The sequence below is a fragment of the Quercus lobata genome, chromosome 2 (assembly GCF_001633185.2).
Source record: "Quercus lobata isolate SW786 chromosome 2, ValleyOak3.0 Primary Assembly, whole genome shotgun sequence".
Taxonomy (NCBI): Eukaryota; Viridiplantae; Streptophyta; class Magnoliopsida; order Fagales; family Fagaceae; genus Quercus; species Quercus lobata.
In genome coordinates this window covers 84,245,858-84,267,288 of record NC_044905.1, presented here as the reverse complement: position 1 = coordinate 84,267,288, position 21,431 = coordinate 84,245,858, and the positions used below count along the sequence as shown (strand labels likewise).

Below are 21,431 nucleotides of genomic sequence, written 5' to 3'. Positions count from 1 at the left end.
ATCACTTTTAATTATAGATTATATATTATGATTTGATAGTTAAATACAATATATATTATTTGATTAATATTTAAATATAAAAAATGTTCCACTTAAAATTTTTGTCTAAGGTTTCAAAGTTGTTAAGGTCGTCCCGGCACATTTACATCACTAAAGTCTTACGACACTCCCCAAATCATGGCCCCGTTATAGGTAACAAGGGTTGCATCTGGGCTGGCCTTAATTTAACAATGATGATTGTGGACAGTTGGTAGAATTATAGAACTGCTATTGAATGAGCTGAATGGAACTCAAAATAAGTCTCAAAATTGATCTAATCTCGTTTCAAAGTAGCTATAAAGGTTGTTGATTTTGTTATAGCGGTGGTTTTAGATACATGAAACTAAAATGATAATGATAGCCCACTTGAGTATTCACACATGCAGAGAACCATGGAAAGCTATAGAGTTTGATCTTTCTTTGTTATTATAACATCTCATGCACAGGGTGCAATTTCAAAACTAGTACAAGATAACACACTGCAGATAATTTTACAAAACAATAATTCAAAAGATGCAAAAGAAAAAAATTAAATTAAATGCAAAAGATAAGATGTGTTTAACTACCTCCAGAGTTATAATACAAATTTATTCATAGTCATTTCACATACCTAGAAAGGAAAGCAACAGAAAGATTGACAAGTAGCACTTCATTGGCCATTGCTAAAGTAGACGTCGATGTTTCCGAAACCGAAAGAAGGTAGATCGGACTATATCAACAAATAGGCGATACTTCAGCAACACGCAAATGATTGGCACACAAGCAAATAAACCAATGACAACCAAGATCAATGGCAATTCTTGATGATTATGATTATCTGACCAAAAGGATGCAGAAAATGCAACCATCATGGCCGCAATTGAGATGAAAAGTGAAGCCACTCCAATCATCAACCTAACTGGTAACCATACAAGAAAGTCGTTGTATGAATAACGAGAGGTAAGGATGGATAAGAACATTACTAGGGATGTTGAAGAGCAAAATAATGCTATTGCACTTGAAACTAAAAAGACCCGAACAAGATTAGGACTATCCTTTAATCCATCAGCTTTTTCTCTAGGAAACATTATCAACCCAATTAGTATTGCAACCACCATAGAATACTTAGCTGTGCTCCTCATCCACTTCTCGCCCTCCTTCCTTAACTCCTCGTGGTTCTTCGCAAATAAAACATACGGCGTATCCCCCTTGTTATTTTTCATTTCTTTGAATATAGGGCTTACAACCTTTTCCACCTCCTTCCATTACAAATCATAGGAAATATCACACGAGAGACTTGTTAGTCCAGAACTCTAAAAATTTTAGGTAGAAATTAAATCTATGTGGAAACAAGAGTGAACATTCTATGAAATGGTTCAACACATACTAATCTAAGAATATAATAATTACCTTGAACCATAATATTTCTAGTTGCATTTGAAGAGCTGCTCCTGATATAGCATTCAGCTTCTCTTGAGGTGCCAATCCTGCAGCTAAATGCAAAATGTTGCTTCCATCTTCTTCTATTCTATCTATTATTAGATCTCCAATTGAGCCTATCTCATTAAGTATATTGAAGATGCTTTCATGGCGCTTCTCAACAGCAATATGAAATATGCTTTTACTGTTTCTTGTTTTCCATAATAAATCAAAGTCGAAACGAATAAGTTTAACCAAGAATTCAGTGTTTCCTACTTCTACTGCATCAAACAGAACGTGTGAAATCACTGAGGTTTCGTTCAAATTCTCAACGTCATCTCTGTAAGCCTGACGACATTTTTCAAACAGTTCACTGGCTTGAGATTGCTTCCAGTTTTCCTGTTTTAACTTCAACCCTGGAATTGACAGTGAAATAATTAAAAAAATCGAATAGATCTAGAAAATAAGAGTGAAAGTGCTACTAGTGTTAGGTCCCATTCTAATCTTGTATGAATTAGGAATATTGTATCAATTAAGAAATTTGATCAATCTATAAAAATATTATCACTAAATTCATCAAGCTAAGATATCAATCACACAAAAACACATTAATTTACGTGAAAAATTATTTTTCCTTAAAAGAAAAACTGCCAGAAAAACTCTAAATAAATCCACTATTATAAAATCAATATCTTCTTAAGTTTTATGCCTAACTTAAGATCCACACAAAAAACTTAAGATCACAATAATATCATCTCTCTAGACAATTATATAAACTCAACTAAAATATTTATCAAGTTAAGATATCAATCACATAAAAATACAAAAATTTACCTGAAATATCTTCTCTCTTTAAAGGGAAAAAACTATCGGAAAAGAATCTTTAAAAAATCTACTATTATAAAATCAATTACAATATCTTCTCAACTGTCTCCTACTTACTTTCATACATTTTATCAAGGAAATAAAACTTACTTTCATATCCCATTAAAAAAAAAAAAAAAAAATTACTTTCATACATGACGCAATATTAAACAAATGCCTGGCTTTGTTTGTTTAATTAATTTTGTTGATGTTTTGTTTCATGTATGTGTATTAGAAACTTCACGTGTCAACCCGTACATGAATAACAAACAGCCCTCGTGTGTGAGCCCTTCTTTCAACACAACTTCTGACATCTTCATTCCAGCCAAAAAAAAAAACGTCTGACAACTTGAGAAAACTAACAAAAATAAAAAAGCAAAGTGACATAAAGCAATGAAATGTTACTCAAGTCATTTGGGGCTAGCACGGAGAGAACGTAAAATGAAATTAAATGATAAAAGAAGAAGAAGCAACAGCGGCAGGGACCCGTTGAACTCACCTTTCACTGCACATGTACGTATGAACTCTTTCTTGAAATAATTATTGTATTACACTTAAATTTGCTTTTATATACACTCCTTTTTTGTAAAATCTTTAGTTTCGTGCCCAAACAGAAGTCCTTCATTTCCAGTTTGGTTATTAAAATCTACTTTTTGAAGATTTACTTTCTAAGAAAACCGCCACTGTCATCAATTTTGACAGCTTTCTTAGGCTGTGAATCAGAAATCATCACTTACGTGTCCAATATCTTCATATTCTCTCTATGTTTTGAGTTTTTTTTTTTTTTTTTTTTTTTTTTTTTTTTTTTTTTTTTTAAAGAAAATAATTAAACTGCATACTTTAGAGAGATTTCTTTGAAAAAATAAAATGATATACAAATTACAAAGGAAGAATTAGGCTAAACTTACCTTTGAATTTGATTGATTAACTATTCTGCCAGGAAACCCAAAGGCGATTGATCCTGGAACTCTTCAGCTTTTTTTATTTTTATTTTTTCATGAAAGGAAGGGGGGAAATGGAGTTTTTAACAGAGAAAATGACAGTTGAAAACCAAATAATATAAATGGGTTAAGCGGTGTTGCATGTATTTGTTTTAAATGTTGCAATTGCGTACAAATACTAATGTTTTTGTTTTAAACGTTGCAATTGCGTACAAATACTTATGAATTTTTTTTTTTTTTTTTTTTTTTTTTTGAGATAGAATTTAACTCTAGTTTAATATAAGTGTGTGTGTGAAATTCTCTCCTAAAAACTTAAATCTCAGCTCTTCCCTCTACACTCCACAAATACTTATACTTGTAGGGAGTGACAATCATGCTAATGGTGCACAATAGTAACATACAAATACATATGTTAGTTGGGCCTGAATTGGTACATTTGATATCCCAAGTGCCATAACAAGAATGAATTGTGGATTAGATTTTTGCAATATATATTTAGGGAGAAAGTTTCCCTGCAATCTGAATCGGAGGAAGTCTCTCCAAACTGTGACGTGTCAATATCAAAGAATGACACCTGTCCCACTCTACTAAAATCCAAACTCAAGAGATAACTCCCTGTTAACTCAAAAACTTTTCCATATTTTTTTATTAAAAAAATAATTAATTATTTCACACCACCATAAAACTCAGCAAGCCCCATCACCCCATTGGTCCACCACCTATGTTCACCACCACCGGTCCACCACTACATCACCGGCGACACTAGCAAGAGGTGGCCGACACCTTCATCGTTGCCATTCACGGCTAACCTCTACCTCTGACAAACCCATCTCTCTTCCACTTCATCCCTCTCAAAACCCACCAACCACCACAAAAAACCCAGCAAACCCCAACTCCCCACCGGTCCACCACCTACCTTCAATGGGAACACTAGCAAGAAGTGGCCGAAGCCTTCACCGCTGCCATTCATGACCAACCACCGCCTCCGACAAACCCATCTCTCTTCCATTTCATTCCTCTCAAACCCACCCACCCACAACCATTTTCATCTTTACGCTGAAGGATTAATAAGGATTTGTTATGACTACTCAGATCAACCTGCAATAATCTCATTTATTTTCAAAATGGTATGGATGGTTTTGCTTAAAATTGATGGGATTGTTGTTTTAACCAAAAGTTTGATTTGGGTAATTATTTTTGGGTGAAATTGGTGTTGGGTAGAAGGGAGATGAGTTCGTTGAGGCAATAAGTAGGCCGTGACTGGTAGAAGGGAGATGAGTAGGACTGGTGGAGAGATGGGTTTGCTGGGTTTTTTGTGGTGGTGGGTGGGTTTTGAGAGGGATGGAGTGGAAGAAAGATGGGTTTGTCAGAGGCAGAGGTCACCCGTGAATGGCAGCGACGAAGGTGTTGGCCACCTCTTGCTAGTGTCGCCGGCGATGTTGTGGTGGACCGATGGGGTTTGCTGAGTTTTTATTATTATTTACTTTGGGTGTTTCTGGAACAAAACAAAGAGATGGGGAACAAATTTGCGTTGAAGGAGAGAGAGAGAGAGAGAAAGGACTGAGTTTAAGTGTAGGTGGTGAGAAATAATTAATTATTTTTTTAATAAAAAAAATCTGAAAAAGGGCCTAACGTTTGAGTTAACGGAAGTTATATATTGAATTTGAGTTAGTGGAGTGGGACAGATGTCACTCTCTGATATTGAGTTTGGAAAGACTTCCTCCAATCCAGATTGCAAAGAAACTTTCTCCTATATTTAGGCAAAGCTTAGAGTAAAACCAATTAGATTTTTATTAGATTCTCAATTTTACATTATGTATCCTATTTAATTTTATATCAAGTGAATTATTAAGTGTAAAAATTAAACAGTTCAAATTTAATTAGATTCTAAATTGAATTTCAATTAAAGTTCAATTTTTTGTCACGTGTCCATCTTTTTTAAAATTTTTTTTTATTTTATGGCTATTGAATTAATGGGTGCAAAAACCGAAGAGACTAAATCAAATTAAATTGTGATTGATTTTAGTTTTACCCATGCATATGTACGAGACTATACACTAATTATATATTGTATATAATTAATTAATTTAACTATGGTCATATGTCCAAGAATTTTAGTCAAAATAACTCACATGATTAAAAAAAAAAAAACTCACATGGTCGAATTTCACTAACAAATGCGGAAGGATTGCGAGCTAACACATGCAATGCAGTTTCTCCATCCGAGTTTCCAGCAGCAGCTAAATTAGAGTTGTCCTCCAGCATTTGCAATGCTACTCCTGCATTATTTAACACCAAAACCAAAAATTCCAAGTAAAAATATTCATTGACGAAATTCTTTTTCTTCTCCGTGTGTTGTAGTATTTAGTTATGTTTTATTGATAAATATATATATATATATATATATATATATATATATATATATTGAGAAGGAGCATGTTGAATATTTCTTTCATGAAAGATATACTAGGAAAAGCATGACATAAGCATATGACAAAAGACAGAAAACAGTTTCTTTTGACAACTTTTTTCTCCTCATGCACTGGATTTCACCTAACTGGTGTTGGCCGGACATTCGAACTTTTGTTTAGAGATTGGACAGCAGGGCTCAAGCATATAGGCAACTTAGGCAATGGCCTAAGGTTCCAAATAAAAGAACACCCTCACTTTTAACTAATATTATATAATATATTTATCTATATATTTTAAATAAGAAAAAAAATTCTAACTCACTTTATTGGTCAATAGAATACATTAAAAAAGTCCTACTATATCCCAAAACATAAAAGATAAAAGGAAAAAACAAAAATAGTCAAAATATGACTAACAAAATTAAATATAAATTAATAGGAGAGAAATATACCAACTTATTCTTGAAATCTACTAAAATCAAAATTAATACTAGACATATTTATTAATAAATCCAACATAAATATATTTAAATATGCTATAACTTACTCACTAACCCACTAACATACATTTTCACTTTTCACTTCTTTTATTTTTAAAAACTAACAATAGTGAATAGTCTAGATTAGTGTCTTTTGCTTTATCACGTCAACTTATTTGTATTACAGAGATACTAATATACTGAACTATATCATAAATCAATTTTATTTGTATTGATTTAGAGTATAAAGTGGTCACAACATTAGAAAAGTTGCAATATTACTTTTGATAAACCATGTTTCATTATTCCATACTTTAAATTTGATTTTTAGTTAAATTATAATTTTTAATTATCAATTGTATTTTATTTATTTATAAATATTTACTCATTATAAGTGTCTACTAGAAAATAACTATCTGGATATGAAAAACTTCAACAACAAAAAAATTAAAAAAAATTAAAAAACAAATTGAATTTCAAAAAGGAATCTCAAAAAATTTATTTAATTAATATATATATATATATATATATATATATATATATATATATATATATATAAAGGCCTCAGTTAAATTTTTTGCATTAAGCCTCCAAAGTTCTTGAGCCAGCTTGTTAGAGAGGCATAATTTATCTCAATCAGATAAAATTCTATTATGAAGAATCTCATTCACAATACAACAATTTATTTGATACTGTAGTTTCAAGCAAAAAAGAAAAAGAAAAAGGATGACATAGTAAAGTTCAACGAAAATAAAAATTTAAGCATTGAGGTGAAGATGACCGATCAGTATATAAATCAGTTCCAAAATCTCCAGTCCATCAATACTTTGATACCACATTTAGAAAATGAGTGAAATTGTGTAACTTTTCCTCATTTAAAAATTAAATGAACGGTTTAGATTGTGCTAATTTAATAATACCATTTTCAATGTTTAAACCATGCTTAATGTTTTGAACTTCAAATTTCTAGAATGAAAAAATCAAACCATTAGTATTATGATCACCCCCCCACCCAAAAAACAAAAAACAAAAAGGCAAGAAACATTATAATTACTTATGCTTACCATATAAGCCACCCTTAACACATGCGATAAATAGTTTAGCCTGTTCTTTGTCATCCCACTCGCGAACTCTCTCTTTAGTATGAGAATAAAGATAATTCGTCATTTGTCCGTTTCCTAAGGAAGCAGCCATATAGAGTGGCTTTATCCCACTACCGAGGTTTGGCAGCTGATGATTTTTCTCCAGCATCGCCATGGCAATATTCACATTTCCAGTTGCAGCAGCATAGGTCAAGGCAGTATTCCCAACAGTGTTTTCAGCTATTAGGTTGTCTTTAATCATCGTCTTCAATAAATTCCTTACAAATTCTTCTTGGTTTGCTGCAGCAGCAATATGAAGAGTGGTTTCTCCTTTCTTTGTAATTTTTCTCTGAATTTTTTGTATGTCCTTGATAGATTTCCAGTCACCATTTAGTGCAGCCCGATAAAGCCTCCCACGCTCTATACTGACTGCTTCATCTGTAAGATGAAATTCTTCTCATTAATTAGTAAAAATCATAGTGCAACTATTTCATGGAATGAAAAATATTGTTTCACACTAATTTGTATTCACTGTTTACATATCTACAATTGATGCGTGAATGTCTACAATTTAACACATAAAAGTGGACATGAAAGAAAAAAAGAAGAAGTGAAGAATCATATATATATATATATATATATATGAATGCTAACTTTGGTGATATCTTAGTCAGACATATCCATTTTGTTAAGAACTCATTGAATGCCCACACTATTAACCAATGGGAAAGTTAAAAATTTACCGTCGTTTGAATTGAAATCCTTTGTTGCCATTTCAACTTATTGATTGGCTTCTGTGTACCTGAAAAGGAAGATTTCAGTATTACATATAAATTGTGTGATGCATGACGAAATCTGCGCAAGTTCTTTCCATAAGCCAAATTAGCTCGACAAGCACAAAGAGATATTGATTTTTGGGCTATGTTTAGTTCAAACAGGTGTATTACACATACCGTGTATTTTATAAACTAAAATCGTGCCTTTAAGTGACTGAAAAAGTCACGGTTTCATTTTATATAGTCACAATTTCAATTTATAAAATACACAGTGTGTGTACGCACTAATATTTATCCTTGATTTTTTTGTCTAAAATGACAAATCTATTATTATAATTAGTTGCAGACTCACACGATGTATGAGAAAAGATAATTATTTTGTAATTGTAATATAATGTATAGTGGTACACTCATGGTTGCTCATGGTTGCTCCAAGGGCTTATAAGCCATGAGTGGGGTGCATTTACAACCGATGTGGGACAAAGGTGTCAAGCCAAAATTGGCTACAGGGCAAAGCCCTTGGCCTGAGGTGAAAATCCTGAACTTCCATACTCGGGGCCGAGAACCAAAACTTTGCGGGCTTAGCTCCTCAAAGAGGACAATAAGCTTGCGGGGTAAAATACCCCACAAAAAGGCGCTTTTGAGGGGACGTGCCCCATCAAGAGTATTGCCTGCTTTGGGGCAAGGGTGGGATTAGCCCTGCTATGTCCGCACCGCATGATACCCGCATGGCTTTGTTACCCTCCAGGGACACGCCTCTACCACTACTACGCATGAGTTCTCTTTACCACTTAAAGGTTTTTTTTTTTTTTTTTTTTTTGAGAAATTTACCATTCATAGTTGATCACATCATAATTGTGGCAAAAGTATGTAACGACCCAAGAAAAAAATGTAAATCACATTTGCATTATACTCCAAAAAAACTAGACACAATTGAAGTTGTCCTTATTAATAAAACCCATGTCAACCTAGAATAAGTCCAATGTGGAACTCCTCCCACTCACACAATATCCAATCAAATTTGGGATATTGTCCGCTTTCACAAATGATACAATAAATTTAGGTACACACCTTTTTTTTTTTTTTTTTTTCTTTCATAACTAATAACATAACATATTCTAATTGGTGAATAATAAAAATGGTATAATTGGTGTATCACTATATCTTAATAAAGTGATGTCACTATAATCACAACAATTGTCAAAAATATTGTATCTTTAACATTACTCAAAACCAAAAAGTTATTTTATACTATATTATTATGTTCATATTTTGTTAATATAAACTAAACAGATGGTAGTATATTTCTTATTTTATGTCTATCATTTTGTTTATATTTTATTATTTTTTTATATAGCTTTGAATTTTAGAATATTTTTTATTCTTAAATAAGTTGGAATTTTTTTTCTAAACTTTGGCTCCCAAAAAACCATCTGTTTAGTTTATATTTTATTATTTTTTATATAGCTTTGAATTTTAGAATATTTTTTATTCTTAAATAAGGTAGAATTTTTTTTCTAAACTTTGGCTCCCAAAAAAAAATAATTAAATTCTCGTCCTGTCCTTTTACCAATAGTATTGATGAAAGCATTGGGTTCAATATTCTCTATAAACTGCTTATGTTTGTACCTGATTAACAAATGTATACTGAAACAAGGTGTGTGCGTGCGAAACAGTAAAAACCAAAAACACCAAGATGGTATAGTGCTAACAAACCGTCCATATTTTCGTCCAACAAAATAACAAAACATGAAAGAAGAATGACATCAGGAGGAACAAAAGAATTGAATGCATGCGTAGATGTTATGTATACCTGAAGAGTGATTTATGTTCAAGTGGATTAAGGAGCTTCCCTCAATATAGAGACCACCAAATGTTAATACTTGAACGCAAGTCCTCTACACTAGAAGTTTGGAAGTGATTGTTGAAGAGAAGAAAAGAAATGAAATGGAGGATGATTCCCATGCCCTCTTTAGTCAAGTAGTCAAAAGGTTTTTTTTTTTTTTTTTTTGTGGGGGGTAAGCAAGTGGTCAAAAGTTATTGATTGACACTTGCAACGCTTGTTTGTATGTTATTTGGAAAGGAACTGTGTCTTTGATGGACAACTGAGATAAAAATAAAGATACTCTTTTTTGTCCTTTCCTTGTTGGCACTTTCGAAACAATGTGTAGTCATTCGGAAAAAGGACTTTTTTCCTTGTCAAATCCTTGTCGCAGTTGGAAGTAAGCTTCTTAGTCCTATTGAGATTCGGTCTTTTTGAGATTCGAGATAAGGTACTCACCATTTGGAACCACAATTCGAGATTTGGATATTTGCTTGAACGTGTTTAAATGTTTTTAAATATATATATATATATATATATATATATGGTCCGGCTAATGTATACCATTAAGACATACATTAAACTTTCTATTTTTAGAAATATTTTTTTGGGAATTGAAAAAACTGTCGTTATTTTTTTCAATTCTCGAAAAAATTCTTTCTAAAAATGAAAATTAATATGTGTCCTTAGGACATACATTAGTAAAATCCATATATATATATATATATATATATATATTTCTTCACCTGTTATTTGTTGCTCCTTCTATGTTGGTTTTTGGTTTTAAATTTATGGCTAAAGTGGAAAAAACGATCACTAAAGATTTGTTTGGTACGTGTATTTAAATAATAATTTTTAATTTTTTTGGAAATACGTGTAGATGAAAAAATGTGTGAAAATACATATAATGTAATTTAAAAACTGAAAATTTGTGTTTAAGTTAATGTATCAAACAAGCTCTAAATTTGTGATATTTTGAAAAACAATCCTACTTTATATGTAGCGTTAAGTGACATATGATTGACCGATGAACAACATGGAAAGTCTTATGACTAAATATTGGTTATATAAGAATTTATTTATGGCGGAAATGCTATTTTCGTCCCTATGTTTTGCCCTGATTTCCATTTTGGTCATTACATTTTATTTTTACAACATTTAGTTCCTATTTAGAAAAATGCCATCTATTTTAGTCCTTTTTGTCATTGTCCTAACGGCAAAATCCTAGGTGGCAGACGGAACTATTAAAATAATAATAATAATAAATTTTTATTTTGGCATTAAAAAATGTCACGTCAGCATCTAAATTTAAAAAATTAATTTATTAATTTTAACTAAATAAAAAAATTAAAAACATAATTAAAAACCAAAAATTACATGGATTGAGATCTAAGTGTATCTTGAACAAGAACAACAATAACACAAACCTAAATTTAAGAACAAGAAGAACATTTTCTTTTATTTGACATTTTTTTTTTCTTAGAAAACAAACACAAAATTAAGCATACACAAACCCAAAAAATTAAACCCACCCACCACTTCCACACACGTACTCTCTCTCTCTCTCTCTCTCTCATGGTTCAGCGTTTCCCTTTGCTCTCTCTAGTTCAGCACTTCAACCTTTCATTGAGCTCGATCCTAGCCATGAGAGATGAGAGGGAAAAAGAGGAGGAATTGAAAGCCAGGCGGACACAAGCAAGAAGAAATCATCGGTGGAGAACTTGATGTGAAACCCATAGACCAAGTCTAGAAAGGACTCTCTACTATTTGTGGCTATCGTGGTCAATGACAAAGGATTGAAGCTTGAGGAGCTTTGGCCTGGGTTCCTTGCAATGAAATAGAAGTAGAAGTCGGAGGTGGTGGATCTGGTGGGTTTGGAGGTTTTGGATTGGTGATTTGAGATGAGTTTCAGATCATTGGGTTTTAGATTGGTGAGTCATTGATCGTCGGGTTTTAGATTGGTGAGTCATTGATCGTCGGGTTTCAGATCGTTGAGTTTTATGTCGGTTTAAGTTGATTTTGTGTTGGTTTCTTGGAAAGATGAGAAAATCAGACTCTTTCTTTTCTTCTATTTTCTTTGGTGCCCAAAAATTTGGGTTTTGAGTTTAGTGTTTTTGTGTTTAGGGGCTAGAAAATTTGGGTTTGAGTTTTTTGTTTGATACTTTGGTGGTGTGGGGGTTTGATTTTTCGGATTTGTTCATGTTTAATTTTGTGTTGATGTGGATTTGATGCTATTTTTTGGGTTTTTAAAAATTAATGGTTACTTTCTTATTCATGTTTAATCTGATGTGGATTTGATGTTTAATTTTGTGTTTTTAATTTTTGGGTTTATGATTTTTGGTTTTTAATTTTTTGTTCTTAAATCTGGGTTTGTGTTCTTGTAGTTTTTGTTCAAGACACATCTAGATCTCAATTCATGTGATTTTTGGTTTTTAATTCTTTTATTTAGTTAAAATTGATAAATTAATTTTTTAATTTAAATGCTGGGTGGCATTTTTTAATGCCAAAATAAATAAAATTTATTATTATTTTAATAGTTCCATCTGCCACCTAGGATATTGCCGTTAGGGTATTGACAGAAAGGACTAAAAGGGATGGCATTTTTCTAAATAGGGACTAAATGTGGTAAAAATAAAATGTAAAGACCAAAATGGGAATTAAAGAAACATAGGGACGAAAATGGCATATCCTCCTTTATTTATTATATGTCTTCTATTCAAAGTCTATTAATAGAGTGAGAGAAAGAGGAAAAAATCAGCAATTTGCTGAATTTGTGAGAAAAAAATATGAGAGAGAAGAGAATGACATGACCGAAAGTTTATATTTTGGTAATGATATTGCTGAAATAGGAGAGAGGTGAGAAAAAAAATTGTTTGATTTTGGCTATGGTATTGCTCAAAAATGAGAGATGAGAGAGAAAAAAATTTATCTCTTTGTTTTATTTGACTTTTTTTAATCTTTCAAAAATTCATCTCACGGTTCTATAGCACACATATAGAAAGAAATAGAGTGGGGTTAGGTAATTAACTTATTATCTCAAAAAAAAAAAAAATTCTATATATCTATATATATAATAATAGGTGAAGTTAAGAGAAAGTCAAATTAGAATTTTAAATTAGAGTTTCAATTTTATGCCAAGTATGTTATATAAGTTTTTGAATTTTTGTGCTAAGTGAGTTATTATATTAATTAAGTTTTCTTAATTTTGCTGCTAAACGCAAAACCTAAAGAGATTACAATAAGAACTTGGTTGGGGTTCAATGTGTTCAGCCATTAGGATGGCAACATATGACTATTTTTATAGGGATGAAATGCACTGAGTTTACTATTCAGTAAAAAAAAAAAAGAACGAGAGATAGAGGGAGAGTGAAGGTCCATAAGGCAGAAAGGAAAAAAGAAATTTGAATTGCACCATCATCAAGATAGCCTTCTGTCAAAGCTCTAGTTAAAATGTAGAAACAATTGAAACTTTGGTGGTGAGAACTTCACACTGAGAACTGAGAAGGGGTATTCTCTTTACCAGCTGGCCACAGTGCTGTTCATCTTTCATTCTTCTCCTAACTTTAAAAAAAAGAAAAAAAAATTAAAAAAAAAAAAAAACCCACTAGGCTCAAATTCAAACTCAAACTCACTCAAATTGAAATTTCATACTTAACAGAAGAAGAAGAAGATTGATCACTCACTCAGCGCATGATCTCAGAGCTCAACAGGTAAAATTACTACTTAATCCTTCTTTTACTATTATTCCATTTTGCTATCTTTGTTTAATTTGGTTCAAATTCAAAACCCTAATTATATCAGTAATCCACATTATTAATCACTTGCACAAACCCTCTGTTTGGTTACTTGAAAAATTTGAGAGAAAAAAGAAAGAAAGTGTTCATGAATGGTAACCGTTATTATGCATTACTGTTTTTAAATAATAGATTTTATTTGTTCTCTAAATACCTGTAATTCAATGTATAATGATCAAGAATTAGCAGGTTGTTTGGCTGCTGAGGAAAAAAGAAGGTAAAAGAAAGAAGATTTGAAATATTGAGTCATATGCTCTGTACTACTATAATGCTAAAAAGGGTATTGAAAAATTGGATTAGCCAAATGGTTTAATGTAGACTCAGCTCCTAAACAAAAAAAGGAAATTCAGTTGTTATTATTTAAATTAAATTTATTTATAATTTCAAATTTTGGGTTTTGTAGAGTTAAGCTGTAAGATTAGAACCCCAGTTTTCATGGAGGGACAAGGAAATGATTCAGCTGTAGTGGCACCTCTTGCCAACTGGAGAAATGATTTTTTGAAGAAGTTTCGGTACTATTTGAACTGATCCACACCTCACCCGCTTCAGACATGGCTTGGAACACTTGCAGTGGCAATGGTTTACTTTTTGCATGTTTACTATATACAAGGATTTTATATTGTTTCCTATGGTTTGGGGATCTATGTCTTGAATCTCTTAGTCAGGTTTTTGTCACTAAAGGAAGACCTAGAGCTCGAAGTCTTGGATGGGGCTTCTTTGCCAATGAAAGGTTCGATGAATTTAAACCTTTCATTCGCCACCTCCCTGAATTTAGATTCTAGTAATTTAGCATTTCTCATTTTTATTAGTCTTCTTTTTTATGCAAATTCATTCTTGGAGTGCATACATATATTTTTGGAGTGCATACGTGTTGTGTTGTTTAATCAACTGAAACTGTTGTTTAAACAACACAACCAAACACTCCCTTTTATTTTCCTTTGGTGTAGCTTTTTTTTATGAGTTTTTTTTTTTTTTTTTTGGGTAATTGCACTATCTCCTATTTAATGAGTTTAAGGCTGGATAATCATTAATCACCCCTGGTTTGAGGAAATGCATTGGGAGAAGCATTTAAAGGGCCTACTTTAGCTTAAATATTTTTTGAATTATTGGTTTGGTTGTTGCCATTCCAACTCATATTGGAGGGATAATCTTGTGTATTATGTAAAACAGAATATTTAACTACTTTGTCCTATTCCTTATCTTTCCATTTACCATTTCATGTTAGATGGAGAAGTGTATAGAGAGGTTTAATTTGTATGTTATAACATTCATGACAAACTTACATGGTAGCTTTTGCGTCATTTTAAACTCTAATTCTAATTTTAATAGTATAACTATTTACATGGTAGTTGTTAGACCGTGAGCTGTGCCATTCCACCTCAAAACCAATTGGTGATGAGGAAGACACACTCAAATCTTTTATGACATTCGACATCACGCCACGCGAGTCTATTTTTAGAGTGGTTGTAGAGAGTCAAATTGTGGTCCCCCCAACAATCTCTCCCTTACAATGACATTTCTATGACTCAAACCTATGACCTTGGCTCTGATATCATTTGTCGGACCGTGAGCTGTGTCATTCCACCTCAAAACCAATTGATGATGAGGAAGACACATTTAAATCTTTTATGGCATTTGACATTACGCCACGCGAAACTATTCTTAGAGTGGTTATAAAAAGTCAAATTGTGGTCCCCCAATAGTAACCTTTTCATTTTAAAAGCTAAATGATTCAGGCACATTACTAGCCTTTTCATTTCTTTTAGTAACATTGTTATTGACAAGTCTCCGTTTAGAATGTGCTTTGCTTATTTTCTCAATTTGTGAACTATACTATATCTGTACAATATGAGATTTTTGAGGATTTGAATAATTGAATCTATTAAGTTAGCTAGCTAATCAATGTTCCACTACAAAAGGATCGCTATTTCTCCAACAAAACTACAGTTTGGCAAAGATTAAACTATGGTGGACAGGCCTGGTTGGATTTTTTTCAAATGAATGAGTCTCGAAGCCTTAGGCTTTACCATGTTTGGGCTATCCTGATGGAGGCACATTTTGAGTTTTTTTTTTTTTTTTTTTGAAATGGCCTATATATTTTACCCTTATACAATACAGTGGCCAACTTTAATGAACATCAATTAAATGGTAATAGGCTCATTCTTTTGATGCTTGGTAGATTTTTTGAACACATCATGTATAGAAATTCTGTTTGGCCTAGGACATTGCATGTGATCTTTGTATTTTTTACTATACCTTTTCATCTTTTTTTGAAATGAAGATTTACCTATTAAAAAAAAAAAAGTTCTGTTATAAGTTTTTTTATGGCAAAAGATGGGTCTCTCTAAGCACCGTTTCCTCTCTAGAGAAGAGGAAGTCGAAATCTCGCGTGGCAAAAAGAAGGTGAAGGACATTCACCATGCTGAGTTTAACGATGGGTCTAGCGACGGTGGCCATTCACAGAGTTACCGGAATACATGGGGGTCGGCTGGAGCGTCCTTCAAGGACAAACTAGTGGGCAAAATTTCGGGTGCTTTTGTGGAAGCCTTTGATTTTTCTGATCTGATGGATGCTGAGGCAAAGTCCGATGACAAGGTTTCCGGCCTCCGGGAAGGATTAGCAGCTGTGAAGCTTTCTCGGGAAACTAAGAGGCGGATTAGAGGTCCTTGGGCTCAAACTCTGATGTTTAAGCTATTTGGGAGATCAGTTGGTTTTAGCTTCCTCCAAAGTAAGCTTGATCTCTTGTGGAAACCGACTGGGAGACTTGATTGCGTCGATCTAGGAGATGATTTTTATTCGGTCCGTTTTGCCTTGAAAGAGGACATGAACTCAATTCTGGAAAAAGGCTCGTGGTTCATTGGTGGACACTTTCTTTCCATCAGACCATGGGAGCCTTTTTTCAAACCAGCCATGGCCAATGTCTCTTCTATTGCTGTTTGGGTTCGACTCCATCAACTTCCTTTGGAACTCTATGAAGCTGAGGTGCTGAAGCAAATTGGAGATGCTATTGGTAAAGTCCTTCATATAGATGCTCACACAGCATTAGAGGCGAGAGGGAAGTATGTGAGGTTATGTCTCCAAGTGGACATCAACAAGCCACTCATTAATACTGTGCTTATTGGCAGATTTGAGCAACAGGTGGTTTACGAGGGTATCCATAAACTCTGTTTCGCTTGTGGTAGGATCGGACATAAGAAGGATGATTGCCCTCACACTATTCGGAAGCCAGTTTCGCCGGAGAGGGAGGAAAACGGTGAGCCTGATGAGTCAGCAAGGTCACGCAAGGTGCATGCTACGGATAGTACTACAAATGGGTGTGGCACATGAGGTGGTAGTGGAGCAGCTATGGATAGTACATCGTACGAGCCTTGGATGATTGTGACACGTAAGAAGTTAGGAATACGAAGTTCAGTGAATGTTGCGACTAAGGAGGGATACATGGACCTGGGGAAAGCCGGGTCGAACCAAGACTACGATCAAGTTTTTTTAGTAAGGCCAAGAAGATGGGCTAGGCCTTGGAACCCACCAATTTTAGTGAAGCTAATGCTGAACCCAGTAAGATGAATGTACAGGTTGGGCCAAACCTTGTGGGTAGTTCATCAAGTGTTCAAACAAGCCCATCCGTGAGGGGGAAGGTTTAGCACGGACTAGGGTTCTCAATTCTTTTAGGAAGTCCACTGCTGACTTTACTAACAGGATTGCTACTCAAAAAAATCAGACTTGGTCCTGGAAAAGTGTTGAAGGCAATAAGAGAAAATCGGATTCCCCATTCCAATTCGCAGTTTTAGTGCACTCCATAAGTGGCGATCAACTAGAGGGGCAGAGTAGTGGTGAGGTCGGAGTTAGTGGTTGTTGAATCCAAAGCAAAGCCTTCACAACTGAGGAGGTGGTTCGCCAGGAAGTCGAGGTAGGCAATTTGGTGGTAGATGCTGGTGATACTCCTATGCAAGATGATTCCAAGGTTGTTGGATTCTGTAATGGGGACGTGTCTTGTATTCAAGCTTCCTCATGTGCTCAAGCCGATTCCGGGTTTCAGCTTACGCTCAGTGGCAAAAGTGAGGTTCATGTTAGTGAAGATGGGGCGAAACCTGAAGTTGGTGGAGGAGTTGATGCGCCTTCCTAATAAGGTTCTTATCTTGATTCATCTTTACTCCATGAATATTATCGTTTGGAATAGCAGGGGCGTTTTGAAGCCCAATTTTCAAAAGCATGTTGGGGAGTTAACCCGGATTCATGATCCAGCTGTGTTTATGGTGATGGAGACTCGTCTTGGTGGTGAGAGAGCAAAGGGAATCATCGACAGGTTACCTTTTGATGGAGCAATCCACACGAAGACTATTGGATACTCGGGTGGGTTATGGGTTCTATGGAATTCAGATAAGGTGGAAGTTACTCAGATAGCCAACACTGAGCAGGAAATTCACGTTTCTATCAAGGTGCGTGGTTCTAAATTTTCCTGGATTTTGTCTGCTGTGTATGCTAGTCCTAGGCTTGAAGAAAGAACCATTTTTTGGAATAATTTGGCTACTGTAGCTAAGTCTCATAATTTACCTTGGGTTATTGCTGGGGATTTTAATGAGCCCCTTAATTCTAATGATAAATTTGGTGGTAGAGAGAATAGTATTACCAGGTCTCTACTGTTCAAGGAATGCTTGGATAAATGCAATATGATTGATCTTGGGTTTTTGGGGCTAAGGTTCACATGGACTAACCGCAGAGAAGTGGATGCTCTAATCCAAGAGAGAATTGATTGAGTCTTCGTTAATCCGAAGTGGTTTAGCCTTTTTCCTGAAGCAAAAATCACCCATTTGACCCGATACCACTCTGATCATTGCCCTATGCTGCTGGAAATGCAACCTAGGCCCTCCACCTTCCTTAAAAGGCCTTTTAAATTCCAAAGCTTTTGGGTGTCCTTTCCCAATGTGGTAGCAAATGCTTGGAGAAATTCAGCCTTGCTTCCAATGGCCATTGAGAGCTTTGCTAAAGGGGCAGCAACTTGGAATTGGTCTCATTTTGGAAATATTTTTGTGAAAAAGAAGAAGCTAATGTCAAGACTTAATGGCATACAACAAGCTTTAGCTTCCAGGCCTTCAATTTTCTTAGTTGAGTTAGAAAAGAAATTGCTTCTCGACCTGGACCTTGCCCTTGCCCCACCTCCCAGGTATGGTCTGACTGGTATACTTCTCCCACTACCCCTTGGCAACTCTCTCTCATAGATAGTGAAAGAGATAATCTTGATGCTGAAGCTTCAGATGAGGAGATTAAGGCAGCCCTGTGGTCTTTTAAAGCCTTGAAAGCCTCGGGGCCGAATGGTTTACACACGGGCTTCTTTCAACGGTTTTGGCTAATTGTTGGGGACTCGGTGAGGGTTGAGGTTAAAAAGGTTTTTGTAGATAAAAAGGTCCCGAGCTATTTAAACAAGACTCATATAGCACTTATTCCTAAAGTCCAAGGGCCTGAAACTTTAGGGAACTATAGGCCTATTAGCTTGTGTAACACGGTCTACAAGATTATTACAAAGATTATTGTGGCAAGGTTAAGGCCAATTTTGGGGGAGCTCATTTCGCCGTTTCAAACAACCTTTGTGCCTGGAAGAAGGGGAACGGATAATGCCATCATTGTGCAAGAGTTGATCCACACAATTAGCAAGAAGAGTGGGAGAGTGGGTTACATGGCGATCAAAATAGACCTTGAGAAAGCTTATGACAAGCTTGAATGGAGTTTTATAAAGGATGTTCTTGGGAAAGCAAAACTTTCGAAAAATTTGATCCAAATTATTATGAGTTGTGTGTCGACAGTATCTTCTTCGGTTCTCTTTAATGGGGGCTGTTTAGAAGAGTTTTTCCCATCAAGGGGTATTAGATAAGGAGACCCCCTTTCCCCTTATCTTTATATTCTTTGTATGGACTATTTAGGGCAGCTGATCCAAGAGAAGTGTGAGGAGAATATTTGGATTCCGATCAAAGCATCTAGAGGTGGACCGGCCTTTTCTCACCTCTTTTTTGCCGATGACCTTGTGTTGTTTGCTAGAGCTGATCACATAAATTGTTCAGCCATTCGAGATGTTTTGGATGAGTTTTGTGCTATTTCTAGACAAACTATCAGTGATTCCAAGTCTAGAGTATAGTTTTCTCCCAATGTGGATCGTGATACAAAGGAATCCCTCAGTGATATCCTTGGTTTTCAATCCACCTTAACAATTGGGAAATATCTTGGTATCCCCATTAAAGTACCGGGCTCCTCGACTCGGGACTTCAATTTTATTGTGGATAGGATGAAGCAAAAGTTGGCGGGGTGGAAGGCTAGTTTGCTTTCTCAAGCAGGAAGGGCAGTGCTTGTTCAGTCATCTTTGTCAACAATTCCTAATTATGTGATGCAATGCACACACTTACCAGCTAAGGTTTTGGACAATATAGACCGGGTGAACAGGAATTTCCTATGGGGGTCTACTAAATCTTCTAGGAAGATGCATTGGATAGGTTGGGAAAAGGTCACTAAACCAAAGGAGGAAGGTGGTTTGGGTCTTCAAGCAGTTAAGGGTAGAAATACAAGTTTGCTTGCAAAGCTAAATTGGAGGTTTCAAACAGAGGGGGATTCCTTATGGGCCAAAGTAATTAAAAGCAAGTATTGTTCCCAACAAAGACTGAGGTCAAGGAACAGTGACAAGCTTCCTTGCTCTTAAGTTTGGGCTGGAATGAGGAAGGCTAAGACTATTTTTCAAAATGGAACAAGGTGGTTTCCTGGAAGGGAGAGCAATCTGAATTTTTGGTTTAACTCTTGGACAAGTCTAGGTCCACTAAGGCAGGTGATTCAAGGGCCTTTGCCTTTGGAAAGTGAGAAGCTAAAGATTAGAGATGTTGTTGATGAATCAGGATGGAATTGGGATCTAATCCCTTTTGATCTCCCTTTGAATTACAAGAAAGAGGTTCAAGCAATCCCTTTCGCCCTAACTACTAGAAGTCAAGACAGATTGGTTTGGGTGGGGGCCAAACATGGAGGTTTTGATCCTCACAGTGCTTATAGAATTGCAGAGAATTTGGGAGCTGGTGAGCCTTTCCATGGGAAGTGGGTTTGGGATTTAAAAACCCTCCCTAGAATCCAGTTTTTTCTTTGGAAGTGCTGCCGCAATAGTATCGGGGTTAGAGAGCACTTAGTAGCAAGAGGCATAGGCACTGATGCCACTTGCCCTTTATGTCAAACTGGTGTTGAAACAATCTCTCATGCTCTTCGAGATTGTCCCACTCTCAAGGATATGTGGATTCAGCTGGGTATTTCGGTCAGCAATGGGTCATTCTTTGTGCAAAACTTTCACTCATGGCTATCTTCTAACTGTGCAAATGATGAGGTAGATTTTTGCCCCCCCATTCCTTGGAAAATTGTGTTTCCTTTTGCTGTTTAGACAATCTGGAGTCATAGAAATCAGGTTGTGTTCAACAACAAAACTCCCAATCCTTCATTAGCTAAAGATATAATTCATAGAGCCACAGAGTTCTTTTACTGTGCTTACTTCCCAAAAATAGCATGTCAACTGATAGCCAAATAGATCCGATGGGAGAAACTTGGGCGTGGATGGGTTAAGTTGAACACGGATGGGTCTTCCCTTGGCAATCCGGGGCTAGCAGGAGGTGGGGGCCTTATTCGTAACGAAGAAGGTGCCTGGGTTGTGGGTTTTGCTAGGAATATAGGAATTTCTTCTAGTTTTATAGCAGAACTTTGGGCCTTAAGGGATGGGTTGATGATCTGTGTTCATAGGAATTTTAATGCTGTTGAAGTTGAAGTGGATGCTGAAGCTGTAATTGGTGTTCTCTCTTCTTCAAAGTGCACT

The 21,431-nt window shown here is 35.0% G+C and overlaps 3 protein-coding genes across 3 annotated transcripts; 2 read left to right on the top strand and 1 right to left on the bottom strand.

Annotated features, from left to right (window-relative positions):
* Positions 1 to 444: 444 nt before the first annotated feature.
* On the bottom strand, positions 445 to 9,982 carry LOC115976900. Its single transcript, XM_031098443.1, has 6 exons — positions 9,804 to 9,982; positions 7,958 to 8,016; positions 7,197 to 7,652; positions 5,399 to 5,521; positions 1,429 to 1,853; positions 445 to 1,277 (listed from the first exon to the last, which is right to left on the bottom strand). The coding sequence occupies exons 2-6, from the start codon at positions 7,986 to 7,988 to the stop codon at positions 702 to 704; spliced, it is 1,611 nt and encodes a 536-aa protein (XP_030954303.1). The 5' UTR covers positions 7,989 to 8,016; positions 9,804 to 9,982; the 3' UTR covers positions 445 to 701.
* A 5,958-nt stretch (positions 9,983 to 15,940) lies between these two features.
* On the top strand, positions 15,941 to 16,933 carry LOC115972900. The gene has a single exon (XM_031093129.1). The coding sequence runs from the start codon at positions 15,941 to 15,943 to the stop codon at positions 16,931 to 16,933; it is 993 nt and encodes a 330-aa protein (XP_030948989.1).
* A 650-nt stretch (positions 16,934 to 17,583) lies between these two features.
* Positions 17,584 to 18,360, top strand: LOC115972893. Its single transcript, XM_031093120.1, has one exon. It carries the CDS (start codon positions 17,584 to 17,586, stop codon positions 18,358 to 18,360), a length of 777 nt encoding a protein of 258 aa, XP_030948980.1.
* The last annotated feature ends 3,071 nt before the right edge of the window (positions 18,361 to 21,431 follow it).

Bases quoted from the DNA above. Each gene is read 5' to 3' on its own strand.
- LOC115976900 (XM_031098443.1), bottom strand. From the start codon at position 7,988: ATGGCAACAAAGGATTTCAATTCAAACGACG. The intron at 5,522-7,196 runs GTAAGCATAAGT...TAAATAATGCAG, and splicing joins TGTTAAGGGTGGCTTATATG to GAGTAGCATTGCAAATGCTG. The intron at 1,278-1,428 runs GTAATTATTATA...TTGTAATGGAAG, and splicing joins TAGAAATATTATGGTTCAAG to GAGGTGGAAAAGGTTGTAAG.
- LOC115972900 (XM_031093129.1), top strand. From the start codon at position 15,941: ATGGGTCTCTCTAAGCACCGTTTCCTCTCTAGAGAAGAGGAAGTCGAA.
- LOC115972893 (XM_031093120.1), top strand. From the start codon at position 17,584: ATGGGGACGTGTCTTGTATTCAAGCTTCCTCATGTGCTCAAGCCGATT.